General features: G+C 40.4%; 1 protein-coding gene across 1 annotated transcript in view; it reads left to right on the forward strand.

The window, feature by feature from the left end:
* Nucleotides 1-21,736, forward strand: part of tbc1d1 (TBC1 (tre-2/USP6, BUB2, cdc16) domain family, member 1) — a 50,306-nt gene that overhangs the window by 4,819 nt on the left and 23,751 nt on the right. The window contains 7 exon segments of the mRNA XM_054604102.1: nucleotides 14,984-15,598; nucleotides 17,499-17,588; nucleotides 17,687-17,788; nucleotides 18,795-18,927; nucleotides 19,383-19,474; nucleotides 21,102-21,218; nucleotides 21,396-21,518. Coding sequence (XP_054460077.1) covers nucleotides 14,984-15,598; nucleotides 17,499-17,588; nucleotides 17,687-17,788; nucleotides 18,795-18,927; nucleotides 19,383-19,474; nucleotides 21,102-21,218; nucleotides 21,396-21,518 — 1,272 coding nt within the window.

Genomic DNA, 21,736 nt, shown 5'->3' on the forward strand with positions numbered 1-21,736 from the left:
TGAATGAGAAGGTGCGTCCAAACTTTTGACTGCTACTGTACATTTACATCCAAACCTCTGAACATCCCACTGTTTCCTATTTATTAGATATTACAAAATCATAACCACAAACTATGTGATACTCCATTCCCCACTATAAACTATTGCATATCACTTTATTTTTACTTGCTATTAAATCATTAAATTATTCATAATGGATTTTCATTGAGTTCCAGTGTCTTTATTGTCAAAGTAACCTCCAACAGGAGCTTGAGACCAAACTGTGTCACATGTTGACCAAAGGACTCTGGTTTCTCTCCAGCTATCACAGCTCCCCCCGGGCACCCACTCCTCCCAGGCCGGAAACACTGTTTATAGTCGGCCATAGCAGCCTAGATAACGGTCTTAATCACGCAACCGCTACGTGAAAAAACACCCAGAAGTCCAGCGCCTAAAGTTTGACTACCCTGGGACAGGAACCGTGTCCGCCCCGTCCTCCAAACGCATTGGCGGATTCCGCTGCGACAAGCTGGCCACTGTGATCTGGGATGAATACCGGAAGCGGCGCGGCTGACCTTCAAAATAAAAGCCAAACGACGTTGCGCGCTGAGAATATCCACGTGAAGAGATGGGAATGCTCTTACATTGGAATGTCCGAACCGGATGTGTTGCACTTATACGCCGGACAACTTGACTGCGTGAAACCCGCAGGCTCCTCGGCTTCAACTTTCCAGTGACTTGTACTGAAGTGTCCCACACTGTCGGGACGAGTCGCGGGGACGCAGCGCTGAACGCTCGGGGCTCTCTCCGGTAGAGATGATGGCGGATGGGATGAAAGCGAGACTCCAGAGACTCAACCTGTTCACCGTCAAACAGGAACACAGAGATGTGAGTAGCGTTTAAAAACCAGGGTGTGAGCGAGCGATTAGCCCGACCTGGTGTTAGCCAAGTCCAACAAGTTAGCTCTGGTTAGCCAGGACACGACCTGTTCCACCACTCCTGCAGAACAGTCTATACACAGTCTATACACAGTCTATACACAGTCAATATACAGTCTATACACAGTCAATACACAGTCTATACACAGTCTATACACAGTCTATACACAGTCAATACACAGTCTATACACAGTCAATACACAGTCTATACATAGTCAATACACAGTCTATACACAGTCTATACACAGTCTATACACAGTCAATACACAGTCTATACACAGTCAATACACAGTCAATACACAGTCAATACACAGTCTATACATAGTCTATACACAGTCTATACACAGTCAATACACAGTCAATACACAGTCTATACACAGTCAATACACAGTCAGTCTATACATAGTCTATACACAGTCTATACACAGTCTATACACAGTCAATATACAGTCTATACACAGTCTATACATAGTCTATACACAGTCAATACACAGTCTATACACAGTCTATACACAGTCAATACACAGTCTATACACAGTCTATACACAGTTTATACACAGTCTATACACAGTCTATACATAGTCTATACACAGTCTATACACAGTCAATACACAGTCAATGCATAGTCTATACACAGTCAATACACAGTCTATACACAGTCAATACACAGTCTATACATAGTCTATACATAGTCTATACACAGTCTATACACAGTCTATACACAGTCTATACACAGTCTATACACAGTCTATACATAGTCTATACATAGTCTATACACAGTCAATACACAGTCAATGCATAGTCTATACACAGTCAATACACAGTCTATACACAGTCTATACACAGTCAATACACAGTCTATACACAGTCAATACACAGTCTATACACAGTCTATACACAGTCAATACACAGTCTACACAGTCTATACACAGTCTATACACAGTCAATACATTGTCAATACATAGTCTATACACAGTCTATACACAGTCAATACACAGTCAATACACAGTCTATACACAGTCAATACATTGTCAATACATAGTCTATACACAGTCTATACACAGTCTATACACAGTCAATACATAGTCTATACACAGTCTATACACAGTCTACACAGTCTATACACAGTCTACACACAGTCAATACACAGTCAATACATTGTCAATACATAGTCTATACACAGTCTATACACAGTCAATACACAGTCTATACACAGTCAATACATTGTCAATACATAGTCTATACACAGTCTATACACAGTCAATACACAGTCAATACATAGTCTATACACAGTCTATACACAGTCAATACACAGTCTATACACAGTCAATACATTGTCAATACACAGTCTATACACAGTCTATACACAGTCAATACACAGTCTAGTAAGGTTTTTATGAAATGCATGAGTTTTGAGCATACATTAGAATACATGCTCTTTATTTACAGGGTGTTCTTTATGTCAAATGTAACTATCTGACTGTAAATACTAAGGTATTTACAGTATCTGGTGCCTGACCACAACTGGTCAAGATATGATGAGTGGAAAATGTGAAATGTCCTCACTGAGTGGTTGTAGTTATTGAGAGTCACTGACGTTTCTACAGCAAGTTTGATTACAATGTCCTGTTGAACATGCCTTTACTAAAGATGTGCCATTATTTTGAAATGTGAAGACTAGATGTCTTTGGAGCTTTGATACTCTCTCTGTTTGTGTGTTTTTGTGTGTGACAGGTGTTTAATGGAATAGGGGTTTGATCAAAGCATGTACGGTAAATGAGGATTATTACTTATGATCTGCAGAAGTATAATGTGTGAATGTGTTGGGCGTCAGAACAATGTAGTCACGTCTCCACTGCTGTTGGTTATATATTTGGAGGTAAAGTTAATCGGAGCTTGAAAAGAATAAACCAAAATAATAAAAAATACTAGTTACAGTTTCCCAAATGTGAAGTCTTTCAAAAAAAAATTCACTTTAAAACAAACAAAACAATAATCAGTTGATTAATGCCGAATAATTGATAATGAAAATAATCATTGAATGTTTTCTGACTAGGGTCACTCGTATCAGAGAAAACCTGCTCAGTGCATCATCATCATCATCCTCCTCCTCCTAACTGGCGGTGTTGCTCAACAGTATAACCATCCCAGTCATTAAACATGGCTTTCTTTCCTCAAGTGGATGCTGTTAAAGCTGCTGCTTCTGTTAATCAGTGGCTTACTGGCTGTTAGATCCTCTATAAAGTTGAATATGCAGAAAATGCAGTCCGCTTAGCTGTTGTAAGCAGAAGCCAAATGTCGGTGTATGTGAGTGAGTCACGGGGATATCACCTCCAGAAGCATTGTGCTCATGCCAGGACTTCACTCCGGGAAGAGGAGTCAAGTACGCTGGGTTAGTCACACGTGTGTCTGGAGCTCTTGCTTCAGAGGTCTCTCTCTCTCTATATATATATCATGGCTGGTTTCTCACACACATCCCAACTTCTAGCGTTGTCCTAAAGTTAAACTCAATGTCACCGTTTGAACTGCAGCATATTGGGGAGAGTGTGTTTTTTTATCAGTGGAAGTGATTGTGTTAGAGCTTTTTCTAACTACGGAGGTGGGTGATGTTTACTGGGTTTAAATGACAGATATTCTCCACCATCTTCAGAATGACTTGACTGAAATAACTTCCTCACATACAACAACCGCCTTCTGTCTCGGCTAAGAAAGTACCGCGGGAAGAATTTTTGATTTAAAAACAAAAGTGATTGAGGTTAATGGTCACCCAAATTGTCCAAGAGTGCCTCGGAATCTCCCTTTTTCATGATTTGTTTTCCATACCCTCCCTTTTGTAATCCCTCTGGTTTCACATTCCTCTCCCTCCCTCTTCGTGTGACACAGTATTTGCGCGGTTATTAACTTTAAACAAGCCTGTTAAACTGGAGGCACCTCTCTGTCTTTATATAACTGCCCGTCTCTCTTTGACTGTGTGTCTTATTTGCCCAGCAGTCTGTCTTCGTTTGGCTTTGTTCATTCCACGTTTATTTACCTGCCTCGCATGTCATCCTATCAGCCTTTGAGCTGCACCTAACAATCTTCCTAGATGAGGACATTATCTGTGAGCCTCACTGACCTCATTTATTCTCAGCCGGGAGTTCATTCTGACTCAGCAGAACACTTTGACAACAAGCCCCTACATTGTGCCTCTGCTATCACGTTTGAAAGAGTTGGTCAACTCCGCCTCGCTTCGTCTCTGTGCCGCAAAGTGGCTTTTTAATCCCGAAAGAGTGATGTCAATGTGTCGGACTGTTTCACCACTACTCAACCCCACCCTTCAAATGCCCCCCCCTTCCCTCTCCGTTAATGGTCTCTCATCTACAGTGTGACTCCTCTGTACTTTGAACTTCTTGCTTCGCTCCATAAGACCCAGGCACATGACCATGGGAAGTGCAGAAATGGGGCTTTTTTTCCCCCTCTTCGCTGGCTCGGCTTGTGTGCTGTTTTTAGCAACGTTCTTCTGAAACTTCTTATTTTTGAGCCAGGCTTCTATAAGAGTAATATATTTATTTAGGCTTGTGTTGTAAATTTGATCTACAGTGGTTATACAAAATATTTTGATTAAGGTGGTGCGTTAGAGTAATCTGTCTGTTTGTGTCTTTCACTCATTTATTCATTAATGCAATCATTAACTAGATACTGAGTTCCTTTTGAGCAACAAAGGTGATGATTCTATACATTTGTGATTAGTGATTCTATCACGTATTGCCTTAAAGACAACACAATAAGTGATTGTGGTGAATCTGTTTTCTTCACAAAAAACAAAAATATGTGTTTCCTGTCTGTGATTCTATACAAATATTTGAACTTTTAAGTATATTTTGATGATTATGGGGTTAATATTGTGAATTGCAATAATTCTGGCCAGGCCATGAAATGTTATTTTCCCAGCGTCCCATGTCTATTTGTGTTAAGTAGAAATGTTTGGGTAGACAAATTGGAGTTGTGTAGATGCGTTTTTGTCTTAAAGCTATGTTGGACAAACCCCTTCACCAGCACATCAGCCTACTGCCGTGTAATACATGTGGGAACTACCGCTGTACTGAAGTACCCTCTTCCTCGTGAGACGGAAACTAGATAGTTTAGAAAAAGAGAAACCAAAAATAGCCAAAGAGTAGAAAACGTTGGAGTGATGTACACAAATCTATAAAAGACATGTGTGTTTGTTTATGTAATAATAATAATTTTAACAGTCTTGGTAACTTACTTCATTGTTCATATCATTTCCTCACCTTTGACCCTTTTGCTCTCTTGGACACTGAAAAGTTAATTTTGTTTATTGCACTGAGTCGCAGCTTCTCTTTTTAACGGCGGTACTTGTGTAACTTCCTTCTTTTTTCAAGTTCAGCACAACAGTAGTCCTTTTTAATTCTGTTTTCGGCGGCGTTAGAAGACATGTTTTTTTTTTCAATGTTGCTCCTCTGCGAGAGGCCAGGTTTGTGGGTCACAGCTCGAAGCTGTGTCCGACCGCCTTCCTGTCTGAGATCATGTACATGTCGCACTGAACAAGAATCCGTGTGTCTCTAGCTCACACTGCCCTCTGAGCAGCAAACACTCTCCCTCCACCCTTCAACGCTCTCAATCCACAACTACAGATCAGATGTGTTAGGCTTGTTCAAACAGTCTGGAAAGGGGGGAAGTATTGGAATAATAATCATTTCTTAGGAACAGTTCATTGGTTCTTCTCTCCTGGATGGTCACAAAACAGTGTACGTTCCTTGAAGGCTGCAACTAACTATTATCTCAATTATCTATTTGAAATCCTGATGATTTTCCTGATAAATAATTTCGTCAGTTGATTGTAAAAAAAGAAAAAAAGAATATGTTAATTTTTATTTTAATGCAAGTGCTTCCAGCAAATTATCCAGTTTTTGCTTGAAAAATGACTGAAATTCAGGCGGCAACCTGTAAATTATGGTCCCATTTAGAGTCAAACAGACAATAAAGCAGGGTGTGCTTTAGGGCGGGTCTACCCTGTGATTGACAGGTCGCTACCACTACCAGAGCAGTAAACGGTGTCCAAATATATTGTCACTTCCTGTTACTGGTTGCACAAAAAAAAATAGTATGGCGAAGGCCAAAATCCAAGATGGCGACTAACGAAATGCCGATCTTGAGCCTTCAAAGTCACAGTCTACACACCAACGGGTGAGGTCGCGACGACTACGTCCACTTATTAATCAGTTATCAAAATAGTTACAAATGTATTTATTTTGTGGATCAATTCCTTCAGTTTTAGCTCTACCCTTCTTTCAGTTTTACCTTTCTCAACTGAGGAACCATTAAAAAACATAATAAACAATTTGATAATTTGCAATGTCGCATCGATTAGCGTGTTTGTCATTTATTTATACAGACAGGGCTTTCAAATGGTAATGCATTAGAATGGTTGTAAACAGTGGAGACTATAACATCATCATGCTGAGCAGTCAAGGAGAGAAATGAGAAAAGACTGGACCAGTGTCATTTGAGAAAACAAATCCTCCTCTATACGTCCCGTGTCTCTGATGACAGGAGTGAGAGGAGACGGACAGGTTAGGACTAAACGTGTCTGTTGGTTGAAGTGTTTCAGAGAGTCAAGCAGTGAAAGCAGAAGGAAGAGGAAAGGGTGGATGGAGGGGGGTAAAGCAAAACAGAGAGAGGTCTGTTGTTATTGGACAGATAGCAGACTCCACTCTCATGCCAGAGTGATTAAAAACAAGTAGACACTAGAAGCTAGAGGGTGAGAAACAACGGTGCTGGATGCTGACGGTGTAAGGAGAGGGGGATCGAACAGTGAGTGAAGCAGCGATTAAACAGATAGCAGGAAATTGAACATTGACTCTAATGGATGGCACAATACATTTTTAAATAAAATGAAATGTTGCATTTCTGCTGCTTTAAATAGGTCTGGGCAACACAATAAACACACTGGTCATGGGCTAAATGTGACATTGGTTTTCATTCTTTGGCTTATTAAGTTTTTTTTAGATTTAGATGATTTAAATATTCAATTCAATTCAATTCAGTTTATTTTGTAGCATTTTTGTAGCAGTCGGTGTCAGCAGGGCCGTAGCAGGATGCACGACCACGGTCCAGGTACAGCCACGATTTATAGAAGCCTGCGAAGCGAGAAAGCACAAAGACTCCAGGGTAGAAGCAAGTCAATAAGCGTAATAGTACAGGCAATAATAATAGTAATGTGACTAATAATGATAGTGGTAGTAGTAGTGGGTGTCAGCAGGGCCTCAGTAGGTGGCACGATGACAGTCCAAATATAACCCCGATTCCTGGGAACCTGCGAGGCGAGAAAGCACAAGAACTCCGGGGAAGAAGCAAAATCAGTAATGTGCATAAATAGGAGATTAATACATAAAGATGGAGGGAGAGAAGAGGAGAGAGGAGCTCGTTTAATATCTGCCTCCTCAAGCATTCAAGGGATGTGGGAAATACAAGTAGTTATGCTGTGTAATGCAAAATTGATGGTTCAATTCTCTGGTATTGGTTTGTTGTCAGTAGTCCATACGTAGGTCCCAGTCTCCTATAGTCAAATTCGGCACAAAGGTCAACCTGGAACCAAGAATGACCTGATTAGAATTTAGTGGTCAAAGGTCACTGTGAGCTCACAAATCACGTTTCTGGCCATAACTTTAATTATGAGGATTTCACACAAATGTCTTATAGCATTAAACGATGCAGTGATGAAATTTTGGACAGACATGGATGTAAACTGCATCTTGACTGGATAGTGGAGGGATATACTATGTGACGTTTCCCCACCCAACTAAACTCCTGTTTAGTTTCAGGATAATTGAAATGCCTGCTTGCGCTCCAGTTCATAAATTAAGGTTTTCCTGCACCTGACCGATCTCTACTGAGCATGTGCGAATAACAGCAGAAAAAAGGCAAAATATATATATGTGAAGCATATGCATATATATATATATGTGTATGTGTATGTGTATATATATATATATATATATATTTAATTTGGGTCCTTGTCACCTTTTTCATCCCTGATGAGTTTGCTCTCAACAGAGATGAGAAGGAATGTGAAAACGTCTCCCTCCATCATCAGCTCCGGAAGTGTTTAATTCCGTCGGACGAATGAGTTGCTGGATTAACTAGCCAGATGTGGCATGCCTGATGTTAGTTTTTCTGTCGGAACAGGATCCTCAACACCAAAACATAGATCTATAGTTCTTTATCACTAACTTCAAGACAATAACATCCATGAAATGAATAAGCACCTGCATGCACCTGCTATGTTAGATTTTAAAGCGAGATTCAATTCCTCTCAAGTTTTATTTAGAATACCATGAAATACTTTCATTTTCTTTCAAAATGTAGTTACGCTATTTAAGATTTTTACTTTTAGAAACATTAGTCAGCGTACCCAGTATGGGAACATGTTCTGGATCTTGATGTCCCAGGTGTGTAACCATTGTTTAAAAGCATATTCAACAAGACAGTAAATCTGACTGTGTGTTTACGTTTGGTGCCATGTGAGAGGCCCTTATCTTCAAGACATGGAGAGTTTATAAAAGCAGGGTGCTGCACTCAGATACTTCATAATAAAAAGTCAAATTTAGTAGCAGCAAAAGTTCCTTCTTATCCCGAGTTGTTTAACTGTGTTCACGTGAATATAAATATACAGAGGCAAAAGAAGAGGGGCCTGGAAGAGTTCACGGTAGATTTAAAAAAAAAAAAAAAAAAAACATGTGATGACACAGAAACGCACACAGGAACACATTCACATAATGAGTGTTTGCCGGTAAATTGCTAAAACGGCCCGAGGTAACAATTCTGTGATTTAAATTATTTTCTCTTTTCCTTTTCTGTCTCCTTTTTCCTGTGTATCTCTCACTCCACCACTCTTTTTTCTTCTCTGTTGACATTAAAGGTCCTCAGGTCCAATGTTTTATCCATTTATCAGAAGTTGAATGTTTTATCCACCGACAGCAGCTTATAACGAGGCATGGGTACGGGAACTCTGTGTTAAATGGGCCCCGGTGCTAAACTATTAAAGACCAGTGCATTGATAAGCTCTGAGGTAACCGGTTCTTAATTCACTACTTTTAAACATTTTTGTGTAATTTATTACACGCAGCCTCTCGCCCCTGCTCTATAATAATAATAATAATAATAATAATAATAATAATAATAATAATAATGATGAATTCCAATCCGGTTCTGAATTCATTCTTTTTAAAAATAATATTTTGCTTAGGAGTATGAATAAGAGTAATGGCAATCAATAGAATCCTAACTATACTTATCTGTGCCTGTCTGATTGTTGCTTATGGGCAAACAAACAATCCAGCTAAGTGAAACAACCAGGCTACTCAGCATTACGTGTCACTAATGTCACTAATGTTTGTTATTTTTTAAATCATTCAAAATGTTCATTCAAAATAATTCAAGAGTAACTTAGACATGTTTTTTAACTATGAACTAACTGATGACTATGCTGCCATGAAACACAATATTTCCTACCAAATATCTGAAAGTTCTACTGGCAAAATGACTATCATTCCCAACCACTGCAGCCTGAGCTGCGGTCCGATCAGTTATCTGAGGACGCCTGTGTGAGTCTGCACAGCCTTTAAATTATTGGATTATTGTTGATCATGGTGATGTTTGGGATTTTTAACATCTGAATTCGCAAAGTTACAGCAAATACAGCTGTCAGGTAAATGCAGTGGGGTGTAAAGTAGGACATCTTCTTTCCGAAATGTAGAGTGTAGTACCCCAAAGTTGTACCGCTGTTCTGAGATCTGTCAAGAAAGAGAAAATTGATTTAGCCGAGACGGAGAGAAAAATTAGGCTGGTTATTGTTTTGACAAAAAGAAGAAGTGTGAGCAATTCTCAAGCCGAAGCAAGACGCAGCATGACCCGGCCTGAAGTGTTGGCAGATCTCATAACAATGACATCAGCGACGTGACTCAACAACCGCTTTTGTATTGCTCATCCACTTCCTCATTCTCTGTTCCGAGGTCTGGTTCCCTGCCAGCGTGGTGTCGCAAAACTGGGCTAACAACAGAGCACTGCAGGGATGATGATGATGATGATGAGCCGGGCCGACCCAGGAAGGCAGCGTCCATGCGATGTGAGGTTCCCATCGACGGGATGACAAACGCAATTTTTTCGTTCGGATTTTGGATTATTGCAGATAATAAACTCTGTGGCAAAAACAAGGTTATGATACATGTATCAATCTCACCAAGTGAATACCACTTTTATGATTATCGGAGTAAACAGCATAAGGCTATAAGGGAACTACATCCCGGTCACATGACATACAGTCACCACCGCTAAGCCAAAGCAGGACTAGAGTTCTAGAGATGAAGCTTTGTAGGCCTTTTTTTAAGAGGCATAAAGCTTCAACGTTCATGAGAGGGGTTTTTAATGACGTATTTTATGTCGTTGAACAAAACTTTAACAAATGTTAACCACTGACCTTCTTTCAGGTATCTAAACCAAAACCTTTGGAAAAATGTACTTTGAGATGATGGAACAAGAAGTGCAAAACAATATAAATATTAAGACTAAAGGACTCATTCCTCCAGTACTCTGGACGCATGAGTGTGTTTGCAGACAAAGGTTATAGTCTACCTTGTATGCAGTTTTTGTGGATGATAATGATATATGTTTTCGTAGCATTATATGTTTTGTCTATTGTTAGTAATGAAGTACGGCTCAAAATCATAACAAACCCCAGAACTTTCTTTTTTTACTTTTATTCCCTGGACTTCCTGCGTTATAAAGCTTAATCAACTTGCAGATACAGATCCCTTTGTTGTTGTTTGATTATAGACGATATAGATTATGTTGAATACAGACTATAGCCTGTTTTTTTTGCCACCGTCCCAAAAACCATTTCAACCGCTCTGAGTCTCTGTAAACCATCAAAAATTCTAAACGTAATCCTTTCACTTTGTTATGGTAATTTTTGATATTCATTTTACGAAATGAAATATGAACACATCATGATAACATAATGTACCTTCACCCAATACTCATTTTCACTGAACAGAGCCTGAACACATCATAATGTAACTGAACAGAGCCTGAACACATCATAATGTAACTGAACAGAGCCTGAACACATCATAATGTAACTGAACAGAACCTTCCTTCGCCGGCCATTAGCGGTGCTGCCACCGTTACTCTTTCTTTTTCTGTTGTGACTTTCTTTGTACTGACTTGAGAAGCGTGCAGAGGCTCTCTGGGTAATGTGCACTTTAAAAAAAACTGAAGTTGAAACACAATCACAGAACAACAAGAATGCCAACTTCCTACTTAGACTCACCCTGAGTTCTAGTTTTGTATATTCACATAGAGGAAGTTGTGGTAGGTAGTAGCCCAGGAAATGCTGATGAATTTGTGAAGACCTTAGTCATGTTTGACAAAGTAGAAAACACAGTAAACAAGTCAAAATATACGGGTAAGGGTTGCTTTTTTTTTCAGGAATAACCATTGAGAGGGAGGCTTTTACTCTGAAAGTTCTCCTTTAGTTACAGTGTGTTTGTTGCAGCTGCTGCCAATTATCAGCAAGATGCTACAAGTCAACAGCACAGAGTGTTCCTGCTGTATGTAGGAGAAAAATCGGAGTCAATGTGATTGTAACAAAACACAATGAAGGACATCTGAGAATTAGGTTATCCGGCATAAAGGTCGAGAAGATAAGACATTGTTTGGATTTCATTTTATTTTCAGCTACTGTATAATTACTTGGATAAGAGAATTGGTTTATTGGCACGAGAGTAACATAATAACTAACGTGATATCAAGCTGACCATCAGCCCAACGTATCCTCATACGGTTCATATGATATCTTATGAAAAGTTGCTCTTCCTTTTTTGTGCGTTTTCCTACGAAAGTCAGCATGATGCGTCAATTTGGACTCGTAACAATCATGCGGTCTTTTCAAAATAAACTTCCATCTTCACAGGAAACTACTTAGTTAGCTTCAGGCAACAAAACGGTTCAGTAACGTTTAGGAAAAGATTGTCATTTGGGTTAAAATGATCATGGATTCTTGGGGCACATATAAATCAACACTGACTTCTCGTTTCACACGGAGTACGAACAGCGGTCTCCTGAGTGAAAGATCGCTGGTTGTTGTATTGTTTTTTCTTCTCAAGCATCCCTATACTTCCGTTTTTTTTCCATTGCTTCTTGTTTTTTTAAACTGGCACTGTGTCAATGTGTCAGACAGTTTTTAAATGGAAATCCTCTAAATTAGTCATGGAAAGAGTGCTCACAGAAATGGACTTTTTGTGTGTGAGTGAGAGCCCTGAGTTATGGTTCCTCTGTTCCGGGCTGTCCTCATGTAACCCGCTCAGCGTCCACTCATCTGCAGGCTTCAAAAGAATAGCGACACATTCTGCATCGCAAAGTGGAGAAATAACCATGTTGGTCAATACTTTCACATTAGATCTTCTCCAAATATAAGATTGATGTTGTATCCAGGGAAAATTATTTTGTGTGTGTGTGCGCGCTGGTCTAGGAATGATGAATGGCCCACTCTGAACATGAATATCCAGGAAGCCGGACGTGAGCAACAAAGCATTTTCTCCCGCTCTGCTCTGTGTCCGCTGCTTGCTTGCATCTGGCAAGTCTAAAAATGAGTGTTGAAATAGATTATATAAACTGCATTCACAGCCAAGTAATACAAAACGAGTATACTACTTAACCTCTGTATATATTGCAGTTTCCTGGATATAATTTACGTGTGGCAGTGAGTGTGTCATTTTAACTCGTCATGCTCCAGTTATTGATGGAGAACTTCTACATCCTAACTGCTGGATCCGTTTGGGATCAGAGAGGCAGAGCTCTGGTCCTCTCTACTGTAATGCAACTGCAACTGTTGATATCAATGGGGGAGTTGATGTCAAAAATAGACTTTCTTTATTCCCTAAAGTTTATCCCAGGTTATAAGAGCCTAAAGCCCCGGACATACTTTCCACGTCAGCTGACTTGTGTCGGTCGTCCTGATGAAACACAGTTCCATTCATACCACAGTCGAGGGTCATTGATGGTCTGGCGTAACACACACTCCATTCCAAGTTACTCTTGTACGGCTAACGCTCCATAATTCCAGGAGCTCAACTCCAGCGCCTTTATCGCTCTCCATATATTCCTCAAAAGACGGATTACATAGATGTGGGTAACCGCCGATCTCATCGCACAGCTCAAAACCAGCATCCATTTTGTTAACTACTCCTTCTTCTTCTTCTTCTTCTTCTTCTTCTTCTTCTTCTTCTTCTTCTTCTTGGTAAACCATCTCGAGGTGCCTAGAACAAAACTGGAGAATGTTCAGGAGGCGCGTTACTATGAGTACAGTCCGTCCTGTAGTCATACATGTTTGGCCGCACACGGCGCCAACGTAGGGTCAGTGCGGACCTGGGCGGATGACGGCATATAGGTCACGCCGACTAAAGCGGAGCCTAGAGGACGTGGACAGTATTTCCCCCCCCCAAAAAAAACTGCAGGTGTTGAAACTCTCAACTTGAATTGATTATTGCAAACTGAAACAGTCAGTGTGTGAAACATATGCACTTTTTTTTTCTTCCAGTTGCTGAGTCTTAAAAGTAGATAATATCTGTTTCTCAAGAACTCGCAACACTGTAGAATGCTCCCTTTCAAAAACTGTTATTCTGGAATTCATTGGGCAAAACCTTCTGGGCAATCAGTTGGTTATGTTCTCGTCTAACCAAATTGTCATTGGACGGACATTTGCTGGTGTTACCTTCATAAGGAGGAAGGAGCTTGTTAAAGGAGCAGTGTGTAGGATTTGGTGGCTTCTAGGTATTAAACAACCCTGATCTGTGCATCACATCTGAAATGGCATATTTCAACATGTTTGGTCTAATAAATAGCTTAATCGTATTGTTTGAAACATAACTGCAGGCGCATTGCAAAAGCCTCGACCACTTTTCATTTCATTAGTAATCATGTAAACATGGGCCATCTTCTAGTCTGTTGTTATCGTTTAAGTATAGAATAATTAGGTTAAGAATAATTGAGTATGCTGCAGCTAGCTTTTTACATTTATTTATAATTAATTTAGGCTACTAGGTAGAGTGCTCTCAGTGCACTGTGGCTGATTTAATTCATCTAAAGATAACATGCAGGCTTTTTTCCCCCACCGTCAATCCAACGGACTTGTTGAAGAGTGGGTAGTCTTTCAGTCTTATTCAGTGAGAGTAAATAGGAAAAAGGGAAAGGAGGGGTCAGGAGGAAAGGAAAGAAGGACTCAAATAAAGGTAGAGTGAGTACAAAGCCTGCATTGAGAGTAAAGGTCCCGATTGGGCTTCTTTTCAACTCACACCGTCACAAGGGCGGCTCCATTTCAGGGAACCGTGACACACACTACACCACGTGGCAGGTGAGCTCATTGTGAGGTGAAGAAAATCAGTATGTATTTAGTGTTTATCCACTATCGCTTCTGTAGGCAGCCACCTGTTCATGGATTTGTGCCATCAGTGCTGAGGCAGTACGAGTACCCAGTCAAACATCGCCTTTAGAAATGAAGAGGGCCGTTCATGATTATTCGAATACCCGAAGAAAGCTTTTATTGTGGTTATGGATATGATTGTACTGTGGACTGTTTTAGCCTTTTCTTTTACGTTAGGTTTAGTAGACTATGCAAATTAGTTTGCAGAAACCTTGAACTTTAGGAAAGTAGTTTGCATGTTAACTGAATTAAAATCTGTGCATTGCCTCCGACTGATAGAGGTTGCAAAATCCCTGACAAAGTTTTTCTTTTGGGGTATTCAACAAGTTCCAAATCCAGAGCTTCAGATAGATTAGCGCATTGAGTTTAGAGACATTCCATTTGTTGATCAAGAATAAGGACAAATCAGATCTCACATGTGGTGCAGTTTCACCTTTACTTTAGGTTTAATTGTTGTATCATGAGCTCTAAAAGTTATCAAGGTGTCTTTTTCTTATGTTCCAATTGATGTGATACTCAGTAGGCACCCTGAAATATTTGATCAAAGTAGTTACAAGTTCCTGTCTCCTGTCTGCTATCCCTCCAGGTTCCTGAGATCATCAGTACGTTGAGGCAGGCGGGCAAGAGCTCTGCGCGCAACGACGACATCGCCCCCATTTCCATCAAAACGTCCTCCGGAGGCAGAGACCCATCTGAGACATGTCTTTCGTCTCTCTCCGCGGCGACGTCCTCCGCGGCGTCCTCCGCGGCGTCCTCCGCGGCGCTCTCTGCTGTTGTGTCTCCGACAGCCTTTGCCAAAAAGTTTGAGGTGCTGTTTTGCGGCCGCGTGAGTGTCGCTCACAAGAAAGCCCCCCCCGCCCTGATCGACGAGTGCATCGAAAAGTTCAGCCGGCTGCATGGCTCGGGCGCTAGCGACCAAGGGGGTAATGGCGGTGGGCCGGCGGGGGGGCTGAAGAGGCCGTTGTCCTTTCAATCCAACGGACTCGGGAGTGGTGACGTTGGTAACGGTGCCGCGGGGAGCCCGACCGCCGGGAAGCGTCCCGTCCTGTTTAAAAGAGACCCCAGCTTCCCCTGTCTGCAGGCCCTGGATGAGAACGGACTCTCACCTGAGATCTCTCACACAAACACTACTGAGGCACACGCCCACTCCGCTGGAGTTCAGCCCACCAGCCTGCAGGAGAACAGGACCATGCTGTTTACGGTAATTTACACGAATGTCAACATTTCTTTGATCGTTACATCGCATCACAATAATTGCATCCCAAAAAATCTAACAAAATCTCGATTACTATGTCCGTCCCCAGGTATTACCCGGTGCCAATCATTGGGACCATACACACTGTATAAACTCAAATGACATCAGTTAGTAGTCACACAAACTTTAATGATCTGGGCTCATTCACTCACAACAGTGCACAGTAGTTTTTCAGTTACAGAAGGAAAAAACTGAAAGATTTACACCTGGTAGCTCTTAGCTGTTAGCTAATCACCCGATATAATAAAAGTGAACAAACAGTTTTCCCCCACTGTGTCCGGGTGCAGAATGAGGGCTTGGAGTCGGCAATGCATTCAGCTGTGTAATCACTAGCGGCCCCTACCAGCCAGGGGCCAGTCAGGAGTAGCGAGTGAGAATTCAGCAGGCAGTCAACAGCATTAGAAAACAGGCAATAAAAAGGTGTTAGGTACCGCTTCCGCGAGAGTTCCTTGAGCATGCAGGCATAACAGGGCATACCACAATATTATGCAGTTTCGCTGCAGCAGAATGAATGTTCATCCGTGGACAGACACAGAGGCGCACATTCATTCTTCGTGATTTAAGTCCTCATACTCGCTCCAAAACGATAAAAAAATTAAATAATCTCCTAATGACTCAGCAAGATAAAACACTGACTGTTGCTCAAAATGAGCTTACTCACACTCCCCCTCTTCACCTTTATGTGACCTCAGTGCCTCTGCTGCCAACAGCTTTCCTGTTTGTCCCACGGACAGGAAAAGGTGAACGCTGGCACAGGAAGCAGCTCTCAGCACATACAGACAAATGTTATTGACACTGATGATACATCCGGCTGCTGACAGGGGGTAGTACACAGAATTACCTCATCATGGTGACATCATTATCTCAATTTTGAAGACACAGATTCAATCCCTTTTTTCAATGCGATCGGGGGATGGGTCGATATAGGATTTTAACGCGGATTAGAAAAACACTGACAGTAAATTGAGCGTGGCAAATTTACAATATCGTTTTTATCGCGATAATCATCACAAAGCTGTCTAGCTCACTTGTGTGGAAGTGAAAGTTAGAACTTGATTAAAAAAAAAAACACCAGGAATTATCATGCAAGAAATAACAGATAAACACGATGCTAATATTTATCAATTTTATTATTTATGCAGAGAGACCGTATGATTATTTTCACCTTATTGAAGATTGTTTGATTTTTTGTTTTTCACTAAAAAATATAGACTATTTCTTTATTAAAACAGTGAAAGTTATTCAAGTACATTTTAGTTTTTTTCGAGTTTTAAACATATTTTGATGATTATCGGGATCAATTATTTTGGAGATGATAAACGTAGACATGAAATTATTATATATTGTCCCTAAATGTGATTCATATTCCGTACAATGAATCCAAAGAATGGCAGCGTGTTCGCAGAATGAATAGCGGTGCTCTCTGTGTGTGAAAACTTTTAACAGACATGAGATCACCCACTCATTACGAACCACTGAGTCCCTTTCCTTTGAGGAGTGATAGTGACTCATATCCTATCGGTATAAATGGGGATATCCACTAAAGTGGAACTGTTCTTAAATTCAAAGGTACTTTTTGAAAAAAAAGAGAACTAAAAAGATTATTTTTAGGCTTCGCTCAGATTTCAGTGTGAGGAATTGGAACTTGGGCCACAACTAGAGTCTGTGAGGCTCATTGAGGCTCATTATTGCTGTCAAAACCACACCACAAACCTCACCAAACACAGAGGCACACACACTACAGACCGCAAGCCCATGAAAACACACCGACACACACACACACACTCGCACACACAGAGACACTGTCAGATTCACTGTTTTGTCTCTGTGTCTTTCTTTTCTTTAGGTGGGCAGGTCTCAGATCTTCTTGGTCAGTCCAGACACTAAGAAAGTTGCCATAGAGAAGAGTTTCAGAGAGATCTCCTTCTGCTCACAGGTATGATTTAATCTACATGTAACCGTCTGTCCAGGCCTGTGTGTGATCTTTATAACCCCGTCCTGAATCCTGAAGCGACCTGATCTTTTCTCTTCCAGGGTATCCGTCACGTGGATCACTTTGGCTTCATTTGCAGGGAGACGGTGGAAGGAGGAAGCCACTTTGTTTGCTACGTCTTCCAGTGCACGGACGAATCCCTGGTGAGAGACAGAAAATGAAAAGAGAGAACACGGCAAGAAAAGGATGAATAGAAAAAACATAATAGTCCAAGTGTTTTACCCGATTTATTATGCTCGGGTTGTCCATCTGCTGTTTGATTCTCGTGAACGTGAAATCTCAGAATCCCCTAGAAGGGGATTTCTTAAAATTTGGCAGAAAAGTCCACCTAGATTCTAGTCAAAGGTCACTGTGACCTCACCAAACCAGTTTTTGGCCTTGACTCAAGAATTCACATTTCCTACAAATTAAGTGATAACATTTTGGAAAGACATGAATGTAAACTGCAAAATCCAAATAGGCACATCTCTGTTTTTATAATTGATTCATTCAGTCATTCTTAATGTACATCTACAAACCTAAAAATGTCTCTTGAATAATTGTTAATGCGATCACATTGCACAGTTGAGTGTGTATTACCTGTAAATAATTTCACATATATTTCCATATCAGTCCTTCCCACTCTGTTTAATTTAGCACCTCTCAAGTTTGCTTTGGGTTTAAGTTTGATTGATTTGAGCTCTGATTCTTGAGAGCTATGACTCAGTGCATCTGTGCTCCACTGAGTCATGGTGTGTTTGATAAAAAGCCCTGGACATCAGAATTTGACTGCTGCCAGAGTAAACTGAACAACCTGTGGGGAAAAACTGCATATCCTGTTTACTTTACTCTTATTTTTACTTCTACCAGTTTTATTTGTATGAGTATGATACAATATCTGAGACCCAGATTTCCCACGTTGATGGTAACGTTCCTTGAATTAGGACAGGGGCGTTCTGGAAATGGATCTTAAATACTAAAATAAAACAATATTAGGTCAAGAATGGGGTGAACTTCCAACAGTGGAATACAGTTCTGAAAAGAAGCTAATGTAAATAAATACGGGTAGAAGCAAACCCAAAGATGCACTGTCGAGATCGAAAGGCTGTGTGGTGAAGGATTGGTGAAGGAAAAAAAAGCATAAAGAAGACTGTGTTTTTGCTCTTGTAGGTGGATGAGATCATGCTGACTTTGAAGCAGGCGTTCTCTGTGGCAGCCCTGCAGCAGAACGCGAAGACCCAGAGCCAGCAGTGTGACGGCTGCCCCATGCAGCAGCTCCACAGACTGTGTGAGAGGATAGAAGGTAGACTACTGCGCTCCTTTTTACAGTCTATGTCCGGAAATCAAAGCATTTTCAAACTCTGATTGACTGGAGTAATGTTGATGGTCAAATTTATACATCTGTATACGTAATTTTGTTCATCCAGTTTACATCACATTTACCTCTTTAAATAGTTTAAACACAAACTAAAGAACCTAGCACTGGATTATACTATTAAATGGGTTCAAAAAGAATGAGAAGGACTGATGTACAATTGTAAAAAAAGCCTTCAATTTTGTCTTTGTTTAATTGTCACAAATCATTTTTATTTGTGTATCTATGTAGATAAGATGCGTAGATAGGAGGTATACAAAATAAACTGCAACCCTCAGTACCACACATCTTCTAAACCTTATAAACATACACCTACTGTATGTAAAAGGAATGTGATGTCTTGACTGCTGCATGTTTTTATTCTGCATTTAAATATTTTTCAGGTCTCCACCCATCTAAAACCAAGCTGGAGCTTCAGAGACACTTGGCCACTCTGGACAACCATGAGCAGGCATCCATCTTTGAAAACACTATGGTAACGTGTCTGTCACGTCTGTGCACCTGCATGTCCAAGTTTAAATACCTATAGTTCCCTCTGGGTCGACCACAGCTAGAAACAAACCAGTCAGTCTGCAATTTTTTATCTTAAGTGAAACAGAAGTTAGAGCTTCTTTAGCTTCTCTACTGTGACGTCATTCACAGTGAAACGGAAGGTTTGAGCAATGTGCAGTTACAAAGAGGGGTGCAAGATCCCCTTTAATAAATTAAGACACATTGTTTTGGAAATAAAAAGTTAAACATTTTTGCCCACTGATATCCAAAGGCAAATTTTTACCTAGCTCTCTATTTTTTTTATAACCCCTGTGGCTCATTTGATTGGACAAATCTTTGTAATGTGCAGGAGGAGTGATTGAATATTAAAAAAATAATAAAAAAACGATTTACAGAAGAGAAAGACAAACAAAAACAATCACCTATGTTTTAATTATATAGCACCTTTCAAACGAATCAAATCCAATTCAAAGTTATTTACAAAAGATTGACAACACTAAGCTAGGATAAAAAAGAGAGAGGGTGAAGTCACTAATTCACACTAAATAAAGTGCAGAAAAATAAATAAATAAAAAGTATTTATAAACACTGTGTAAATTCATGGTAAAACAAGAAATAAAATATGTATAAATAATAACTCCAAAGCATAAAACACTGATTTAATAATAATCAATAATAATAAAAAACATAACATTTTAGACACTACATAAAAGCCAGACTGAATAGTAATTCTTAGTTTTTGCTTGAAAATATTGAATGAATATTTTCAGCTACTCTAAGATACGCTCGGGGAAAAAAATGTAGGCTTAGTCTGTTGCAAGGCCATGTAGTGCCTCACAAACTAATAAAAGATCTTTAAACATCCATACGAGAACTAACAGGTTACCAGCGTTAAGAGTTTCAAATAGGCGTAGTCTGCGCTCTCCTTTTGTTCTTAGTTAATTCTCAGCAGCAGAATTCTAAACTAACTGAGCTGGCTAATTGTATTCTTTGGTCGAACAGAAAGGAGAGTGTTGCGATACTCCAGCCTGCTAGAGATAAAAGCCAGGGATGCAGTTGTGATTTTGACGTAAAAAAAATACTTCAGAATCACCGTGGAATCAAAGGTTTTTTTTCATGTGGCGCACTGATCCGCCTTTACATATGACTTAAATACTTCAGCCACCTCATCTCTCTGTTTGTGTGCTGGTGTGTTTCACTCTCTGTGGCTCTCTCAACACGTCCCTCTCTTTTCCCAGAAACCTAAGAAACTTTATCTTTAGGCCCCACTGATGTTATTTTATCCATCATTGTCACTACAGGTTGTTGAACAGTTTAAGGTGAGCCTTGAGAGGAGAACGAATATTTCTCTATGACTCAGCTGACATCTGCTGGTCATGTTGCTGAACTGCAATCAGTGCTGAACTCTCCATTACATGGGATCATGCTTTCCTAACACAAAACAAGAAAAATGTCCACAATTGTGATGTAATGTAGCTATTGTCCACTCAAAACCTCTCACATTTGGATGCTGCTTTTGTGCCAAACTGTTTTTCACAAATTTATTTGGCAGGGTTGGAAAAAAACATTGTAATTAAAACCAAAATTGCATTTTTGTGTGTGTTTTCCAGAGGGCTCGTCCTAAGAGCGACCAGGAAGAGAATGAGTTTGTGATGGCATCTTTGAGGAATCTGTATGAGGAGAGGCAGAGGAGCCATCAGCACACTCTGCCTGGAGACAGCAAACAGGTCACTTCTGCACACATACATACACACTGCTGCACCTCTAACTCTCTCATTTCCTGTCTTTATTCCAAATATCCCTTTCACTTACTCAGATATAAGTGTCATCCTATGCTCATATTTACTCCCACTCACTCCCTGTCTTGTTTCCGTCTCTCTCTCCGTCCCTCCATGTGTACGTAGGTGTGTGAGGAGGCAGCTCCAGCCCCGGTGGATTCCCAGCAGAGTAGCAGTCGGCAGCGACTCGAGCAGTTCAAAAGCCGAGCCAAGCGCTCGCTCACCGAGTCCCTGGAGGGGATCTGGAAGGTAAAACTTTTCTTTATTTTTTCAGTTTTGTAAACAAGTATTCACTTGTATATATGCAATGTTGTCATTATTGTGATCTAAGAAAGAAGAACAGGCCTTTTTTTGGAGGACATGGTAGTTTTCATAATTCTTAATCTTTACACTTTGAGTTAAAACTGGAGAAATATCACATGTAAAAGCAAGCCACCTACTGTTTCTAACCTTGGCTTGTGTGTGGT

Source organism: Anoplopoma fimbria, chromosome 9 (assembly GCF_027596085.1).
Source record: "Anoplopoma fimbria isolate UVic2021 breed Golden Eagle Sablefish chromosome 9, Afim_UVic_2022, whole genome shotgun sequence".
Classification (NCBI taxonomy): Eukaryota; Metazoa; Chordata; class Actinopteri; order Perciformes; family Anoplopomatidae; genus Anoplopoma; species Anoplopoma fimbria.